Source organism: Amblyomma americanum, chromosome 11 (genome assembly GCF_052857255.1).
Source record: "Amblyomma americanum isolate KBUSLIRL-KWMA chromosome 11, ASM5285725v1, whole genome shotgun sequence".
Taxonomy (NCBI): Eukaryota; Metazoa; Arthropoda; class Arachnida; order Ixodida; family Ixodidae; genus Amblyomma; species Amblyomma americanum.
This window is the reverse complement of record NC_135507.1, coordinates 10,133,705-10,153,333: the sequence shown is the minus strand read 5'-3', so window position 1 is coordinate 10,153,333 and position 19,629 is coordinate 10,133,705. Positions and strand designations below refer to the sequence as shown.

The 19,629-nt window shown below is 49.7% G+C and overlaps 1 protein-coding gene across 4 annotated transcripts in view; it reads right to left on the bottom strand.

The window, feature by feature from the left end:
- LOC144110530 (membralin) overlaps positions 1 to 19,629 on the bottom strand; it is a 184,479-nt gene that overhangs the window by 62,776 nt on the left and 102,074 nt on the right. For 3 of the 4 annotated variants that reach the window (XM_077643522.1, XM_077643524.1, XM_077643523.1), the window contains 2 exons: positions 12,106 to 12,532; positions 7,926 to 8,339 (listed from right to left, as the gene is read on the bottom strand). In XM_077643522.1, the coding sequence (XP_077499648.1) occupies positions 7,926 to 8,177 (252 nt within the window). In that variant the 5' untranslated portion in view covers positions 8,178 to 8,339; positions 12,106 to 12,532. The remainder of the gene's footprint in view (positions 1 to 7,925; positions 8,340 to 12,105; positions 12,533 to 19,629) is intronic. The other variant, XM_077643525.1, reaches the window with a different exon arrangement.

Genomic DNA, 19,629 nt, shown 5'->3' with positions numbered 1-19,629 from the left:
AAGCAGTTTCTGGCCAACAAGAGGACGAACCCGACCGCGGCGGCTGCGTTTTTATGGAGGAAAAACGCTAAGGCGCCCGTGTGCTGTGCGATGTCAGTGCACGTTAAAGATCCCCAGGTGGTCGAAATTATTCCGGAGCCCTCCACTACGGCACCTCCTTCTTCCTTCCTTTTTTGACTCCCTCGCTTATCCCTTCCCTTACGGCGCGGTTCGGATGTCCAACGATATATGAGACAGATACTGCGCCATTTCCTTTCCCCCAAAAAACCAATTATTATTATTATCAACAAGATGATCACAGTGCTGCACCACCCACCTTACCCGCCAGGCTTAGCTCCACTCTTTCCCAAGGCAAAACACCTGCGTTTAAAGGAGCTCACTATCAGGCTGTAGATGACGTCAGGGAAAAAAAACGACGGCTCTGCTGAAGGCGCCGACATGTGAGGAACTGAAACACCGTTCCCAACAGCCGAGCATTCGTATGCAACGGCGCATAGCCACGCTTAAGGTGACAGCAACTATGTTGTAAGGTTGCAGCAGTAATTGACAGTTCGCTTTCATCGACGCGCATGCTCGCATTAACCGAAATTTCGAATTAGGCGAGTTCAAAATGCGAGGTAAAATTGCGCTCACAAACAAATACTCCAATAAATGGGATTTTCCAAGCGAGTGTGAGGCCCCGAACTTTACTGGTCGGAATCAGCGTCCTGCGCTTCCAACACCAGAGGCAAACTTTTCTGGGATAGGGCAATGCAAACCGTGATGTGACATTAGTAATGGTCAGCACAAACTCTGACTTGATCAACAACTGCATACATACCCTTACAAAAGAAAAATACCGCGGCAGATAATTCTCACGAGAACCAATATCAATTCCTCAAGCAACGCGTTTGTTTGAGGGCAAGTTGGTTATGTTTTCAAGGCGGAATACTCTTTAGCGCAACACAGTCAAAACGGCACCCCGAGTTGGCGACTGCAAGCGCCAGGGGCAGCCTATTTTTTTTTAATTATTGAACCCTAAAATCCTATTCTTAAAAACTCAGTAAAGTCTTAGGTGAAACACCCTATATGTGCTTTGATCTTTCCTTGAATGAATCCGTTGTCAGTAGCGCCCGTATTCCGTCTTGCGTGTTCCCTCCTTTTGTCTGGTTTGTGTGTTTTGCGCTAAATGAGATGAATATAATGGCACTCTGATCCGTTCTTATTATCTAGCTGGTATTTTTCTCGTGGCCCAGATCTGTTATGGCTGCCTGATCAAGTTGCATTCGCTCTACATTTCCAGAAACTCAACACCTGTCGCCTAGCTTTTGGCAATTATCCAATTCTGACAGTTTTGCTAACATCTTCGGAGCTCGACATTTCAATGCACCGCCGTTTCCTTTGCTACGGAGACAGCCTTCGAGCCACCTGCCCCACTACCATAAAATTGGTTTGTTTCTACAACCTTTGTCCGTAAACTTTCGAGACTGAATTATTTTATTCTCTAGGAATGATTCTCCAAAACAAATGTTGGTGCATATGTGTAGCGCCATCCTTTCGGGCTAACCTGGGCTATTTATGTTAATTGCTGCGGCAGCTGATAGATGGCACTACATGTAGAAAAATACGTTGTCACTAGTCGTCTGCGCATTCTACTTTGAGTGACTGTGGAGAGATGGACGTCCACTTCGAACAGCGTGCAAACATAAAATTCTGTGTGAAGCTTCACAAAACAACCACACAGACGTATGAGCTTCTTCGTAACGCTTACGGCAATGAGACATTAACGCTGGCGCGAGTTTTCGGTCGTCACAAGAGGTTCGTTTCAGGGAGAACGTCAGTGGAAGATGACACTAGGCAGTGGCACCCCTCAACCTCACGCAATGAATACAACGTGGCTCGGATCAGGGAAATCGTACAGCAGGACCGCACCATTACAGTCCACATGCTATCAGATGTGCTCGACATTAGTAAGACAACATGCCACCAAATCTTGTGTGAGAACTTGGGGAAACGAGAGCTTAATGCCAGACTTGTGCCGCACTTGCTCTCCGAGGAAGAGAAGGATGCTTCAGTCATCGACAGCATCATTGCCGAAGACGAAACATGGTGTTTTCAATACGAGCCTCAAACAGAGAGGCAGAGCGCCGAATGGCGGTCCACAAGCTCTCCGGCGTCGAGAAATGTTCGGCGACAGAAGACCAAAACAAAGACGATACTGATAGTTATTTTTTCGATGCCAGAGGTGTCATACACCACGAGTTCGTCCCACAAAGGCAGACAGTGAATCGGGAGTTTTATATCCGCGTGCACCAACACATGCTTGATGCACTGCGACGCCGTCGCCCAGACTTATGGGCATCTGGACAATGGAGCCTTCACGATAACGCAAGGCCGCACACTGCTCTCAGCGTGACAAAATTTCTCGCCAAGCACAAGATTACTGTACTTCCCCATCCGCCATACTTGCCTGACCTCTCCCCATTTTTACCTGTTTCCTCGTGTGGAGAGAGCCCTAAAAGGTCGCTGGAAGGGATGCGTGGAGGCGATTTAAGACGCCACGACAAAGGAGCTGACAGCAGTGCCAAAAGAAGCGTTTTCCAATTGTTTCCAAGAGCTCAAGAAGCGTTGGAAGCTGTGTATAGACTGCAAGGGAGATTATTTCGAAGGGGTGCTGCACAAATGATTTCAATGTTAAACGCATCTTTTAATAAACTCAGTCTCGGAACTTTACGGACAAAGGTTGTATAATTATGCATTATACTTCGGTCACTTCGTCTTACTCAGCGTCAGCGCCATACTCGTATCCTTCGATTAAAGTTGAATACATCAGTTCTCGACCAAAGAGCATGAACTCGCGAACTGCTGCAGACGAATTAGTCTTTACCGCGAACTCATTTTTTTTTCTCATCGTCTCATAAGCTTCAGGCTAAACCAAGACCTCGCATTGAAGTTACGGAACATCAGACGACCGGAAATAATTTTAAGTCTTCCCTTCATTTGGCATGTACTTGGGCCAGACAACAGCGTTGGCAGCCCAAATTCCTGCATGTCCGAATCGGTCCCCACAGGAAATCCCACCAAATTTCTTTCATGTTACTACTACATGAATATACGCCACAGCTTCCAATGGTCTGTTCTCAGGACTGCTTCTTCGCTACTTCCGGACTTAGCATTCGGCCTGACTGCCAGTTCAACACCGTGGCAGAATGTTTCAACCATCTCGTCCTACTGAGTGGGTGCTCGAGCATAAACCTCTGCTGCTTTCAATTCGTGACCAACCGGCACGGCGGCAACCACCCTGTCATTAAAATCCTGAAGAATTAGACAATTAAAGGGACAATGAGGAATATCCAACCAATTTTTGCACTTAGAAAAGAAAATCAATTCTATGGCCCCCTCTGACTAAAGTGCTGATGTGTTTGTTCAGCAACAAAAGAAGCATTTATCGCTAAAAAAAATTGCTAGGGTTTTACGAGTAGGCGTGCGAAAGCGTGTGTTTAGCCTGGCTGGCTCATGGTTTCTCTTTGCTGGGTCGTTGGCACCTCTGGCGACGATAGTAGACTCAGGTTGAGCTCTGATCGAGGTTAAGCTGATCTGATCTGTTCGCGCCGCAGAGGGAAGTTGATGAAGGCGGCGACGTGCAGTGCACAGCGCGAGAGTGTGTTGCAGTTAACACAAGACATGATCGGCTGCGGCGATAGCGAAAGTGCACTCGTGCTGCGGCCAGCGAAGCTGATCGGTTCGCGGCGGCGCGGGGTCAAAACCCAGTCGCGGCCATATTAATTTTATTTTTCGATGTTGGCCAAGGTCACCCTCAAGGTCACCCTCCCACTAGCTGCGGCTGGCGCGACGCTCCACCGAACTAACCCGGGCTTACCCGTGTTATTCCGAAGCTTCACACATTTTTTTTAACCGATTGAAGTAGTGCTTTCGCATTAAAATTGCAGTTAAATATTTTACCGCCACTCGATTCAAAATCGTGACGCCTATACCGAGATAACCTCTGTGGCCACCGTTTCGAATGGCGGTACAGCCTACACTTCGGGATCACCGCTCAAAAATCTGCCTGGACGCACAAAATTTACTCACGAAATCTGCCGGTGATAGCGACACCTACATTTCGTCCCCCCCCTCCCCCCTTATGTTGTATTTTTCTAGCTTTCAAAAGCTCTGTTCTCAGTGAAAGCATGTCTGTGAAGTTGGAACGTGATAATATAACGATGCAGGCACACTTCATTTTGTCATCAGTGTTCTTTCAACGCTTTAAACCCTACACTCCGCATTCTCTCCTCTTTTCCTTTTTCTGTTTTACCAGGCCTCGGCAACAGAACACGTGCCGTTCCTGAACACGCCGCTTTAGCCGCTCTATAGCACTAGGCAAACAAATCACGTTCTATTGTTACGCACGAAAGCTCTTCAAGCGCGCCGACAGGCTGCACCTCATTCGGTCAGGATTCCAACGTTAGACGTTGTCAGGTTGCTTGAAACGGCGGGCTGTCCTAACCACCCTCCACTACACCGAAGGTCTGACCACCACCTTATTCAGTTGTTCCGCTGCCTCTGGAGGCTTAGCGTCAGGACCCGTCGTAGTTTCAGTGGCTATCGTGTTCGGCCGCACACCCAATGTCGCGGGATCAAATCTCGACCACGGCGGCTGCATTTCAAAGGAGGCGAAATGCAATAGACGCCCGTGTGCCGTGTGAAATTAGTGCATGTTAAAGAACGCCAGGTGGTATAAATTAATCCGGTGTCGTCCGCTGCGGTGTCCCTCAACCCTGTGGGTCGCTTCGGGACGTTAAACCCACTGAGCGCCAGGGTTTAACTGACATACGAGACGTAGCAGCGACGGCCAAGCACTACACCAGCGTTGCCAACTGCGCTTCTGCTGTGGAAGCACTGTTTGCTGTCTCTCAGTGAGCCTTTCTAGCGTGGTTGCATCTTGAGCAGCATGACCTCACCGTTTACCGGAGCTGTTCGCCGGGATCAGGAACACTGGGCCTGCCGTAACCCGCCGTACCCTGAGGAAACTTTATTACCCTTCAGTCTTTTACTCATTCTTCCTTTCTTGGGAAATTGCTTTTGGGGCAAAGGAAATGGCGCAGTAATTGTCTCACATATCGTTGGACACCTGAACCGCGCTGTAAGGGAAGTGATAGAGGAGGGACTAAGAGAAGAACGGAAGAAGTTCCGTAGTAGAGGTCTCGGAATAATTTCGACCACCTGGGGATCTTCATAACGTGCACTGACATCGCACAGCACACGGGCGCCTTAATAGCGTTTCGCCTCCATCGAAACTCCGCCGTCGCGGTCGGGTTTATAGCCCGGGCAGATGGCCTCTTCGTCAGCACCGGGATTTGCTATTACGTTCTACTCTCTGCCTTCCGTTAAAATGCGTCTCCCGCCCGGCCACTTGCGCGTCTCTCGAATACGAGGTGGATGCCTTAATCACTATAGGCCACCTAGAACATCGACTCTAAAATATCAACGCCAATATATCAATTCTTTCACGATCACAGACCAACCAACACTGCATCATTCGCTAACAAACTGTTATGCGTTTTGTGACCTTCTTGTTTGTTTGTTTTTGTTTACGGCTTAGTGCTACGACAATGCGAACTGAACCCGATCGTGTACTGGCACCGCGATTAAGCATAATGCAAAGCCAGCTCTGCAACAAAGCTACACCCCTGCGGCCACTGGCGCGTACACAGGGCGCAGTAGCCCTATGTCGACGTAACGTCTATCGCTGCCGGGTTATCGCAAAGCAACATCGCTCGATCCACACCTAACGGAGCACCTGCCAAGCACTGCGAATAAAATTCAGTAATACTCTCAACACGCCGCCATGGAGAAGAAACTCGATAAGTTCTTGGAGCTTCGCCTGCGGCTTCTTAACGTCTCGGTTGGACTACCGCCGTATTTCCTTCAATTCCTTCCGCAACAAGTCTCTGTGTTGGCGGGGACGAAAGGGAGGGGCACGACCGTATCTGTCGCACTTGCAACGGGGAAGGCGGTGTTTTTTTCTCGCTGTGGACAGACGCGGAGAGCTTCGTTTTCCGGGAAACCGCAACAGGATGGCTGCTTGCACGAAGACGAGGCGTCCGAAATCCGCACGCACTCTAGACAGAGGAAGTTCACCGGAGGCCTGCCTCCGCACGTACTGTACGTTAATGTACAGAGCGGTAGCGATTGGTGAGCCAATGGACAGCGATGACCATGCGGTACGATAATGCACAGTACCGTGACCACCAGTCGCGGGTCACAGAGCCTCACGACGAGCTAAAATGTGACCTCCGCTTGATGAATTCCTCAGCTTGTAGGATTCCCCAGAACATATTGGACCCGGGCTGGAGACATGCGACTGCGCTACGCCGGACGCTAAAGGGAGACTGATGTGAACTCCACACAACTTTTGTTCAGTAAAAATCGATCCGAAGGCTCTTCCCGTCTGTCTGTCACGCTGGCGCTTGTTCGGCAGTTAAAGATGAATTTTTTGCTAAGAAAATTGGATTTAAATTTTTTTCCGCCTCTTGATTCAAACTTGTGACGTCAAGACCAAAAAGAACTCCGAGATCGCCACTTGGGAACGAATGGTGGTGTTGCCTATACTCATAGATTCGCGCGCCAAAAAAAAAAAAACTGTCCTGACGTCACTGTACTTTGAGAAAACGAGCGGCGGTGCCGACACCCGTTTTGTGGTCTGTTCCAACGTATTGAAGTTTATTTTTCAGTGAGAACAGCCTATATGCCATTACAACACCGTAATCTATCGACTATGTCCATCTTAAATTGCCCCTTGTCCATTTAACGGCACTCATCATTTGCTAGTGCTCAGCAAGCTAGTCGCAACAGATGCAAGAGCAATCGTTTCCTCCGGCATAGCCTCTGAGATACAGTACAACCGAACCTAGTCTTTGAAGAGGCTTACTTTGTCGTAACCTCCAAGAGGGCCTTCGAGCTATAAGGCCCACACACTTGCAGACATGTGAATGTAAGCCGCCACTTTTTTTTTTCTGTTAGCGCTCTATATCCTCGTCAGCAGAAGAGGCAAACTTGATAGTTGCGTCCGACATCCTTTATAAACAGCAAAACAGGCACTCTGTAGACAGTCACACCTCGATGCACAGTCTACATGGGCATATAGCATGTTGAGACAATAAAATGAAAAATAATAATGGAACCACTACTGCATAGCTGGTATAATCCCAATAATAACATAAAAGATGTGGCCCTGGGGCAATATATGGACAGTCATATACGGCGCAATATATGCACGGTCTATATGGACAGAGAAAAAAGAAAGAAAAAAAATGCTGCCCAGCACGCACCGTGGACAGTCATAAAGACATTTTTGAAAGGAATACGGTCTCCGAGCTGCAATACTCGGCAACCTAATCACTAAAGACGCTAAATGAATGAGGGCCTCCGAGGTAGCCTCCGGCCCAGTCAAAAAAAAACAACGACAGAATCGTGTCAGACATACGGCAAGGTCTTCTGTCGTTTTGTCGTAACGACAGATTTTTCTGTTGTTTCGTAGTATTTTCCTGCAGCACTTTTCTGCAGCCTGTTGTTAGGTAGTACTTTTTTGTTGTAACTACACAGAATGCTGTTGTTACTACAAAAATTTCTGTTAGCTCAGTTGGTAGAGTGACTGCTCCGGTGAAGCTGTGGTCCCAGGTTCGAACCCCGGACCAGGGCGAATTTTTCTTTAACTGCGAGGTTTCTGAGAAAGCTGTATAGCTTTCCTCTGTAACCGTATGGCTGCGCTTGGGTGGGCGCCAATTAGTATTTACTCCCTTATTAAAAATGTATGTTGTTAGTACAAGCTCACGGGCACAAACAATAAAATAAAATCTGTTGTGACGACAGAATTGTCCTGTTTTGTTTTCCGACCCTTCGAGACGCCAGGCACACACACACACACAAGGCGACCTCCCCCTCACCTTGAGCAGCGTGACGTACTCGAACAGAGTCCGCACCGAAGGGGGCACCGCGCTCGCGTAGGCGAGTGCCACGCGCACAAACAATGCGTGGAACAGCCTGTCCCGCACACTGTTCATCGGGTTGCCGCTGTTGTTGTTGCTGCTGCCGCCGCCGGCGGCGTTGCGCGACAGGCCGCCGTTGTTGTTGTTGTTGTTGAGGTTGTTTGCAGCCGCGCCCAGCAGGTGGGGCAGGATGCCAATGTTGAGCGCCATGGCGCGGGTAGTGAGCACACACGCACGTGAGCACCAAGTAGGCGGGAAGGAAGAAGAGGGGACACGTGTGGGATGTCCAAGGTGGGTCTGCCTCACGAAAACATCGTCGTCACCAGCTGTGACGTCACGACAGCGGCCTCCGTCCGGGGCGGTGCCGTGACCCTGCGTGGCGAAAAGACAATTGCGCGGCAGTCAAGCACCGAAGCCAAAGAGAAAAGTGAACAAGCAGCGACAAAAGAATTCACAGCTGGAGCACGTTCACACATCCGAGTAAAGCGCCAGACGGCGCGGGAGACTGATGGAAACAAAAAACGAAGCAGCATCTTGCCCCTGTGCCTTTCTATCCATCTTGCGTGCCGCTGCTGCGCTGTGCTCCGCCGAGGCACGAATTAGAATTTAGAATCGCCAACAGCGTCGGACACAGACGTGAGAGAACAGAATAGAAGAGCATATTCCCCGCCGCTTATTCTCTGCCGTCTGCTCATGCTCATCTTGCACTAATGAACATTTAATTTTCGTTTTTAAATCGGAGTCTCCAGTCCCCAACTATGAAACCGTACGCATGATGCAGCATCGGCATGATGCGGACGCAAGTAAACGTCGCTGAACAGTTCTGTTTGTCTGAGCAGCGGAAGAGAAGAAAGGCCAAGGGGTGTGTCGCACCTGCACAATCGGAGGACGTCCCATGCTGCACGTGAGCCAGCCGCAGTAAACAGCGCGGCAGAAGATAAGATGTCAATGAACTGATATATTCGAGGCGTATGGTGCACTGAGGGTTTCACGGTCGACGACCAACTAGATCCGGGAAAAAGGTTTATTTTGTGGGGGTTTAACGTCCAAAAGCGACCCAGGCTATGAGGGACACCATAGTGAAAGGCTCCGGAAATTTCGACCGCCTGGCGTTCTTTAACGTGCACTGACATCGTACAGCACACGGGCTTCTAGAATTTTGGCCGGGATCGAACCCTCGTCCTTCGGTTCAGCAGCCGAACGCCATAACCACTGAGCCACCGCGGCGGCAGATCCCGGAAAAATATGTACAGTGAAGAGCACGCGCGCAGCGAACAAAGATTGCTACTTATTATTTTATAAATGCGGCTATCCCAGTTTACTGCGACGTATGAGTGTGAGGGAACAAATTTTGTTTTTGACGGATCAAAACAATAACACTACAAAGTTCAATTTGACCGAAATACGCTTAGTGCAGGACGTCAGTTCAAATATCCACCACAAGCATATATATGATGCGCCAGACCAGCGCAAGATGTTAAAGGGAGAAATGATTTCGATGGGCATATTCTAGTGCGACAGATCACTAGATGTGGTCCTTGTGTGTATCCGAGTGAAATTTGAAAGCTCTTAGTGGACCCTATAATTTAGAATTAGTTTTAAAAAGTCGCTGCTCCCTCACAGTAGCTCTCTATCGATTAGGTTGACGCACCTCAACGCACATCCTCTACCCTGATGACGTCATTGGGCAGACGGGGTGAGCTTGAAGAGCAAGCCTTCAAGCTCAAAGGAATTAGTAATTAAAAGGAATTAGTAGTGAAAAACAAAAGCAAACAACGCCTGCGAAGTAAATATGACACGGAAAGTACAGCGAGTAATGTTTTTGCGTATGTCTTTTGAAAGTTGTTGTTTTTCTCATTCCGGCTGCAAACAGTGCACGGACGATTCCTTTTGTCCCAGCTTCGCTTCTGCAATTAACCGGCGCGTGCTCCTGTCGCCATTTTGTTCCGAAAAAAACAAGGCCAAGTTATACGCAATCGTAAAAACAAAGAAGAGGGGATGTTTCTCTGCGGAGATTATTACGGGGCAATTAGCGCCTTGGAAAATGGACAAGTTACAAGGGTTCCCCGCCCCACCTGCGACCACGCCGTTTTCTGGGAAAAGGACTCCAAGCCAGAGTTGAGAGGATGAAGACAACCACCGCCAGGCGGCGACACGAGCGAAGACAAGGCGCGCTCACGTGTCAGTCAACTGCTCGACACATGCATCAGCGCACGCGCGGGCGCGAGGACAGTCCTCTCGCAAGCAGTGCTCTCATAAGACTCATAAGACAACACAAAACGAAATGACGCTAGCAAATTTAGCCGACAATGTGGACCTCAGATTTGCCAAATTGGGGGCCGACAGAAAGGCCGATCTAGAATGTCTAGATGCCAAATTCGCGGCTACACTGGCAGAATTCAAAAACTTTATCACAGACGAAGTTAACAAAGAAATGACCGACAACCTAGCAGCCAGGATCACTACACACGGTATGCAACCAGTTCGCAAGCAATATGCCCCCCCCCCCCCCCCCCCCCGCCCGCAGGGAATTAGTGTATGGCAGTGGAACTGCAGGCATTGCCTTCCCAAGAAGGATCACCTGCAGCTTCTGACCCAGAATACTGAGGAAAATCCGGACGTGATAGCGCTCCGGGAAAATAGAGGACAAACCAAATTAGCGGGATTCAAAACCTTTATGCAGAAAGGCGCGGACACCAAAAAGGAACAATTCACCGCTATTCTAGTACAGAGCAACAGTACGGCTATCCAGCGCGAATTCCATGCCGTAACCACCAATTACACTCTGGCAGATCAGCCCAACATGCACTTCAAGTAAAGTCCAATGGGCACGAAGGATGGACTTCGAAAAAGAGCGCGCAGGTTAGCGGGCTACTCCGCACGCGGGCACGCCGGCAGGCTGCGCACAACGACGGCTTATTGCGGTTCTGCGCAACAGACATTTTATCTCGATCGTCTCAAGCCGTGAAGGAATGTGTTGATTACGAGCCGAGAACGCAATGCGGTCGGAATGCGAGCCAAACGGGGCAAGTGGAGTCACGTGACATAGTTCATTAATACAGGTTGTCAACGCTCAGAAGAAAATAGAACAATGCACCAGAGAGAAAGAAAAGTAAATAAACGAGTGACACCGGCATTTCGAGAGAGAGAGAGAGAGAAGCATGGTGCCAGTGGAATGTTATGCATGACTAATCAGCACTGAGAAAGTGAAAGTTCCCACAACGCTGCAAGAAGCATGGAGTAGATCTTGTTCCAGGGTCATCAACGCCAGTCAGTGCGCCAGCTCGTCATGCTGAGGTAGGGACTCTTACACATGACCTGGCTTGCTCAATAAGTAAATAAATCCTAGTAGAGAGAGCAGTGGTGTCCGGCATTCAAGGTAGTGCACAGGACAGGAAAAGCAAGCGCGGCATCCCGAGGAGGAGACACCCGACGCGACTGACCTCGGACGGGTGTATCTGGTTCAAACAAGTCCGCTGGACCCTGGCTGATTCAAAGTCATTCCCGACCGGTCGTAATTCTTGAAGTTTCAAGCAAGGGTCCATCGCGAAGACCTTCGCTGACCACCAGAGCAGTCGACGCTCTCGCTGAAAACTATGTTTATTTTTTTGTCACGTCCCGTCCGCCTCCCGCATCGGTGCGTGCTCTTCACCATGCGAAATCCACGTGTTTTCGCTTTGGTTCGGACTACACAGAACGAGCGATAGCTGACAAGCGCCGCAGAGACAAATCCGCATTCCGTTATAAATCTAGAATTTTACTAACAGCAATCAGAACAACGATTTTGTTTGTTTTCTTGATGAGGGAAAGGTGGTGTGGGGAGGGGGGGGGTGCAACACCCACGTGTCGATCGAGATCTCGGTCCCCAAGGCCTCAAGTCGAGATTAATCCTGTACTGTTCAACACGGCGCTCTTTATTGCTCACGGTGAAAGCTTTTTGCACGAAAAGCTGTACATCTTTCTCCGGCTCCAGTATTATACTAATTAACCGAACGGGGCTAAATAAATTTATACACACAAATATAAATGAATCCAGGCTGTGGGATACATATGAGGGGTTCGGGGCAAATAAAGGTCAACATAAAACAGGCCCGTTGTGACAACAACCGCATCCCACCCGGAACCAGACGCCACTCACCTTCGAGGTGCGCTGCTTTCGTGTCCACCAAGTGAGTGCACAGCTGCGGACTGCCGACAGATGCGGGGGCGGGGCGCAGACCCACTTGACGAGAGCGAAAAGAGGTTCGGCTCCGGGGCACAGAGTAGGCGCAAGCCTTGAAGAGGGCGCACACTTATCCGAGAAGCAGCAGCAGCGGCGGCGGCGGTGCGCGGGTCATCATTTCTCTTCCACTCCGTCGGAAAGCGCGCACGACGAAGCCGCGGCGAAGGCGCCCCTCCGCGGGGTTGACACAGGTCGCCGGAGCGCTCTCGCCGTCGCCCGTCAGCGCAGCCGTCGAGGGTGTTCGCTCGTCGCGGCAGCAGCCACGTGGTTGCCGCGGAGACGCGCGCGACGCTCCCCTTGGCACGCCGTCAGTTGGCCGGGACAAGTTTTTCCGCCTGCTCCTCTGCAAAACGAGAGAAGTACCAGGCTAAGATGGCAAAAAGGAAGGGAACATTCGATGATGGGAAAGGAATCCCGACACGAGCAGTTTAAGTAGCTATGGTCATATATAAGTTCATACACATGTCCATATATATATATATATATATATATATATATATATATATATATATATATATATATATATATATGGACATGTGTATGAACTTATATATGACCATAGCTACTTAAATATATATATATATATATATATATATATATATATATATATATATATATATATATATATATATATATATATATATATATGCCCATGATCATATATACATCACGTGACTCACTGACAAACAATGCCAATAACTGGCGTGAGTCAACATGGTGAACTTCTTTTTGTGTCCTCTCCTCAGTACCTCGTCCATATTTTTGCGCTGCCTTCTAAACAACAGACCATGGGTAAGATGGCGATGACGCAGTCACCGACTGTCACGTGATGCGCCCGCTTACAGGCCCGCCCAGAGTAAGCGACCACGGGTAAAGGCATATGCACTAAACTTTAGATGTGGCTGTATGCGGACCTCTTTAGAGTGCACGCGAACGTTGGAGCAGGAATTCGATCAGCACACATTAAGTGACGATGGCGCAGCGTTTACTGTGTCTATAAGTGCTGCGCAGTGTTTCTATTTTTAACATCGGATGAAAATGAACAATTAGCTGCATGCAGGTAGTAAATTAAGCTTTCGCAAGTTCATCCAATGCGAATATTCAAGTTAGCCTTTTTTCTTTTTTGTTTCTCAACTGGAGTCCCAGAGAAACTCATCAGCACACTTCTGAAAATTGGTTTTGAGGAAAGGAAATGCCGCAGTAAGTGTCTAACGTATCTCGGTGGACACTCGAACCACGCCGTAAGGGACGAATAAAGGTGAAAGTGAAAGAAGAGGTGGCGTAGTGGAAGGCTCCAGAACATCCCCGTAAAATTCTCACATCGCATCTTGTTATTACCAGGAAAAGCCCCATTTTTCAGGACGACATCACACACCGCGAAATAGACACGTGGTAATTGAAATCGACTGCGCTATCCCGAACAGATGTGCTACACCTGCGATTTACTGACCCTCCGGCATTCACCTGTGGGCGATCGGTGTGTATCGGGAAACTTCTCGGCACTGACCATCTCACGGCGTGTTCCAAACGGCGATCCGCAGCACAGCCGTGAATCCGCGAAGGAGCAAAAAACCCGTATCGGAAAATAAGAACCCTAAATTTGAATCCAAATCGCCCACTGAAAGCCCGGTTTTCGGTTCGCGCAGCAATAAAGAAAGTACTGCGTTGCCGATTGGAATCATCATCGTCAGCCTGACTACACTCAATGCAGGGCAAAGGCCTCTCCCATATGTCTCCAATTAACTCTGTCCAGTGGCCAACTGCGGCCACCGTATCCCCGCAAACTTCTTAACCTCATCCGCCCACGTAACGTTCTGCCGCCCCCTGCTACGCTTGCCTTCTCTTGGAAACCACTCCGTTACCCCTAAGGACCAGCGGTTATCATGCCTTCGCATTACATGCCCTGCCTAAGCACATTTCTTCCTTTTCCTTTCGACTAGGATATCATGAACCCGCGTTTGTTCCCTCTGATCTGTGCAAAGTCCTTCAAGAGAAAAAAAAATTAAATAAACAGAAGCGAAGGCTGAAGAAGCGAGTGCAGGTTGCCTTTGGGAACGCGGCCTTTTTATAAGTGCACGCGCCAAATGGATGTGCAGGCATACAATAAAAACGTAGCCTAGCAAGGAAAGGACAAAAATTCACAGGGACACCAATTTACATTATGAGTTGGCAATGCGACAGCATTGGAAGTTGTTGATGCCTTAACCGGAAGTGACTTATCTCCTGGTCTGGTGACGGCGCCTCCCTCCAGCCAATAGGAATTACCCAGTCTGATTGCCTAAATTCCCTCCAGCAAAATGGCGAGTTTTATAACCAACACAATTTTATTTCCGACGAGGCCTCGTTAAAAAGCAGGAGCAAATCCCGCGGACAAGCTGACAACTTTGCTAACGGACGTGTCCTACTCCTTCCGGTGCACCGGGTAAAGGATACACAATACATGAGTCAGCAAGCATGCCTCCAGAAGCGGAAGAGCGGACACAGGTATTCCAAATTATATCCCCGCTCAACAACGAGAAAGCCTGTGAGAGTTGTTTTGCGCACACACAAAGCGGCACCTTCAAGCCACAAGGAATCCGGGATAGCCATGCAAGGACCTCGGAAAAGTGGCAAGCACAGAAGCCGTGCACACGCGCGCTGCTCCGATGGCGGTAAGATTAATATATACTACCAGGCGGCTCTTCCCGCCCTGATAAGATAGTGCGCCGGAAGGTTACCGCGGCAAGTTCCAGAAGCAGTGAGCTGCCACAGGTGGAGGAAGTTTCGGCGCACAGCGAGTTAGTTTGTGGAGGAGGACGAGTAGCGGTGCCCGTATTTGGAACGGCCGGCAAATGCTTTCCAGCCGCAAACACATGGAGGATACGTGATCAGTGGCACAGAGCTGGCTCGCGCAGTGATGACGACGCCGCTGGTATCTCGATCGCCATGGGTCACGCGTATTGTTTCCGCGACTGCCAACTCAAACGCAGCGATTCTCTTCGTTCGACTGCGGCCTGTTTGTGCACCGACAAAGCGGCTTTGAAGGCGCTCTCACCTTGGTCACACCACCTATACACTCTAAACACGAATACACCTATACATGAGAGCACAATGAAAGTAAGCCATTCTCTAGCGAAACTCCCTTTCATAAATGAGAGCGCGCTGGAAGACAGCTTACTCATTTCTGTTTAGATTGTACATGCGCTCTTCAGACTTGGACAACGCTGTCAACGGGTAAATACTGCTTGCTAGTCGTCAATTGTAGTCAGCTGGTCTCACTGTTCGTCGCTGATGCTCCGTGAAGATCTGACTTCGTTAAAAAGTATTTGCAGGCGATTAACGCCATTCATGGGACGCACTATGCGCCAGTATATCGCGTACACGTGCTCTCCACGCGCCGCGCACCCTTCGCGGAGCCCACGCACCTGGCATTCATCTTCCTCAGCGCTCTAACCACTCAGCCCCGACTGCGCTTTCCTCCACTCTGTGCTCTCTCCCCACTGGCAATTCTCTGACCGGCCGCGCGCCTCCTTCTCAACACTCCTCCCCTTTTAATGCTAACACTGAAAAAAAAAACGTCATTTGTGCAGCTCAAATTAAATGGAATGCAGAGATTAGTCAATGCGCCCCCACGGACACATCTTTGCAAGGATTGTTGCAGAAATAGGGGTCACACTAAGTAGCCTTCAAAGTTGCTGGCTTCGTCAGATGCCAACTTCCTGCTCCCGCTAATGACTCCATCCGATAATGAGCGATAATGACGCCAGTGACTACGGTGACGTGATGACGATGATGGAAACGTCATCTCGCAAGAACGGCACGATCGTTGCGCAACAAGCATTCAAGAGCTGCCGTTAAAAAAAAAAGCGTGCCTCACAGGCTGCGTAATAGCTTGCTATCATGGGAAATCAAATCTGTCATGTTGCGCTTCGGTCGGACTGTGCTGCCGGGACCGCCGGTCGGACTGAGTTGGGGGCGAAAGCATCTGGACAAAGCCGAAAGCGCTATTATCACCCGTCGGCTGGAGAAGCACACTTGTGAATGTGAAAAAAACAGGCTATTGACTTTCACCTCCACAAGTGTGGTCTCCAGCCGGTGGCTAATAATAGAGCTATCGGGCTCGTTGACGAAGCACGCGGTGCAGATACTGTTGTGTCCGACTGTATACACATGGGCTCCAGTGTTGGGCGTCGAAAGCGAAGAAACTGGAAAGCGCGCCAAGTTCCCGACACACACACACCCACACGCTACCCGTGGCGCGCAGCGAATAACGGGTCCCCTCCACCATGCACCTCCCAAACCCCACCCAGAGAAGCAGTGTCTGCGGGGAAGAAGAAAATCGGGCGACGTCTCGGGCCCGACCCACCATGCGCCGACCCAAATTGCACTGCCTGCACGGGGTGCTTTCTCTCTTTAATGTCTTCCTGTTATCTTCTCTTTCGTCTTCTCCGATTCCTGAGCGCAACCCCGCGCAGTCTCGTAACCTTTCCTCGGCGAGTGACAGCGGAGGAACCGCCTCTGAAACCCAAAAGAAACAGTGCAGACGCCGCACCGGTGAAAGAGGGAGAGAGAGAAAGAACAGGTGCACTGGTATCGCGGAGAGGCTGGAGAAAGGCGGGCAGGTGTGTGTGTATATATATATTTACTGGCAGCAGTGGGGCGGACGAGACTAATAGCCCAGTCACACGGCACTCCTCGAATGCCTTTCCAACAAAGGCGCCTCTTTTCATCGAAGGAGCAAAGCCTCAAAGAAGCAGCGACGCAGCTACACAGTGCGGCCCAGAGTTGAAACAGTCGTTGAGCTTTACCACCCGTATAGCTGTGCATAAGGTGGCTGAAGCGAGAGTTTTAAAATTAAAGCTCGTCGAGCTTAGAAATCGCTTTCATCTTACTTCCTTCATAAAATGAGCTTCTCTCATTAGCCGCAGCAGGTTTTGTTTATTGCTTTGCTACACGGGAACTCTGTGTTGCTACAGTATTGGCGCTGCCCTGAGATCAGAGCATAAAACAAGCACGCGACCATGCATTAGAAGCCCCAGGGTGAATGTGTCCTCGACCATAAAATTCGGCCAATGGCTGCAGGGGAGTGACGTCACCAGAAGTGAAGAAAGAAAGAAAGAAAGAAAGAAAGAAAGGAAGAAAGAAAGAAAGAAAGAAAGAAAGAAACAAACAAACAAACAAAGAAAGTGAACAAAAATGAACACAGAAATGTATTAGAGTGCATTACGAGCATTTTGAATTAAACCCACATAGCATATACCACGCCAACAACTAGGACACGTACAGAAAGAGGGTATATGAGTGGCCAGGTGGCAATGACACCCCACTAATAAAGCCGCTATGTGAAAAAAAGACAACTACGAAATTACCCAATGTAGGAACGCTGCCCCAGAACAGAGAGGCCCGAAGGGAGCAAAACACAAACACCAATTCCAAAAGCGTCTCAATAAAACAGAATACACGCAACCAGCAAAAGGAATGCGAAGGAGACTTGATGGGCGCCGATACGCACTGAACGGGCTCTCATTCACCGCGCATGCACATACAGCGACTGCTATTGTCAAAGGCGGGCCTTTGTCGCGCTAATGAAGCAGAGCGAGCCGCCAGTTCCTGCGTACAAGCATACTGCGAATACCGGAGTGAAAGCCACCCATCTTTTTTGCAAACAGACGCGTGAGTCTAAAAAAACGAGGCAAACGATACTCGGCAAAAAAAAAAAAAAAAAAAAAGATGGCACTCAAAGCAAGCGAGATACAGAGCATAGAGAGAGAATCTAATAATGCGGCAAATGAGAAAGCGAAAAGGTACGCAGTAATAAAAATAGATCAGCTCTTCTTTCTTTAGCGGGAGCCCGAGACAGAGATGACTGCGTTGGCAGACGTCCCTGTGCAGCTATCTCTTGGTATACATTCACCCATGGTATATCGCTTCGGGAAGGCGTACACCTTGGCTGCAAGCAATTCTGGTGGCTGCTCACTGAGAGACTTGGCCTAGTCCGCGGACGCCATTTTTACGAATGGCGGCGCATCACTTCGCAACAGGCCACCGAAGTGGTGCGCCACTGCGGACTTCCTCGGTTAACTTAAAGAGGTGAATGAAACGCTAGCTGCACTTTCAAAGCATCATCCTGAACTACCTTTTTCAATTACTGCAATAATTGGTAAAGTAATCGTCACAGCACCGCTCAAATATTTGAGGGACTACTTAATGTCATCCTTAGCCCTGATTGGACGAGAGAGCTCTACGACTTGTCAACTTTCTCTGACACTGCAGCGTTTGCGACGCGGGTCTCGTCTTTCAGTCTTTCCTCTCACATCTCTCAACTATCCTACTGTCTGCACCTGGCAGCGATTGTGGCACAGCTTGAGCCAGTGGGCAGGCCCGTGCACTTTTCATTCTTCCTTCAGTCGCAACAACAACGCTGCAGCAGAAGCTAGGCGGGACAGGGAAGAAGACGGACCGTTGTCCCCGTGACGTGGGGAGTGGATTGTTCCGGCTAGGGCTGTGGAGGGGAAGTTGGATAGACGTTGACGGCAAGGGAAAAAAGGGCCCCTTCGCCTCCTTCATTTTGCTGCCTTCCTCTTGAGCAGCGACAGAACGGCTCACACTTTGCTTGAAGGTTGTTCGCGCGTACAAATATGCCGAAGAAAGTGAAACTGCAAAGGCTGGTCCACTGTACACAGTTGACACCGTGGAGGGTTATGGTTCACCGAGTTCCGATAACCACGGCCGTTAACAGCTGCGCCGCAACATCACGAGGATAGGTAGACGCCATACGTTGGAAGGCCTCCTGTGATGGGCATTGGCCACTTCGTTCATATTAAGCTGTATTCGAATTACCACGAATTAAGACTCCCCTGGCAGAGGGTGGCAAACAAACAAACGCGACCGCGGCCATAATCAACTGGTTAGACGCCACAAAAAGGGGGAGGCCGTATCCCTACAGGCTATGCTATCAGCGAACATATTACACGCACAAGCTGCCACCCCGCATTCGAGTGTGTCCAGCGGGCGAAGTGCGCGGCGCGATTATAATCGCGCGGCATCGCCGGACACTGCTTGTTGACAAGGCAGCACGTGCACAAGAGGTATATTTCGAACGCGTCTTCGAACTGCAGAGCGACGCGACGCAAGCAAAACAGGCAAACGTTGCGTGGGAACCATTGAGGGAGGCGGGGCGGAAGGAAGGAAGGCACAGCGCAAAACAACTCTGTAGGCTCGCTCCCACACGTCCGAAGCGAGCAGGTCGCAGCCGCTCGCACACCAACGGGTGTATTATCAACGCGCCGTTGAAAGGTAGGCGTTATCCCGAAGCCACCACAGTCGCACGGGTCGAGAAAAACAGAAATAAAAGAATGGCAGAGGAGCGAGCCGGTGTTGACGAGTTCTTCAGGTACACACACAAAGCTGTACACCCCTTGGCCGCAGCAGCAATTCGCTCGACACCCAAACCGAAAATAG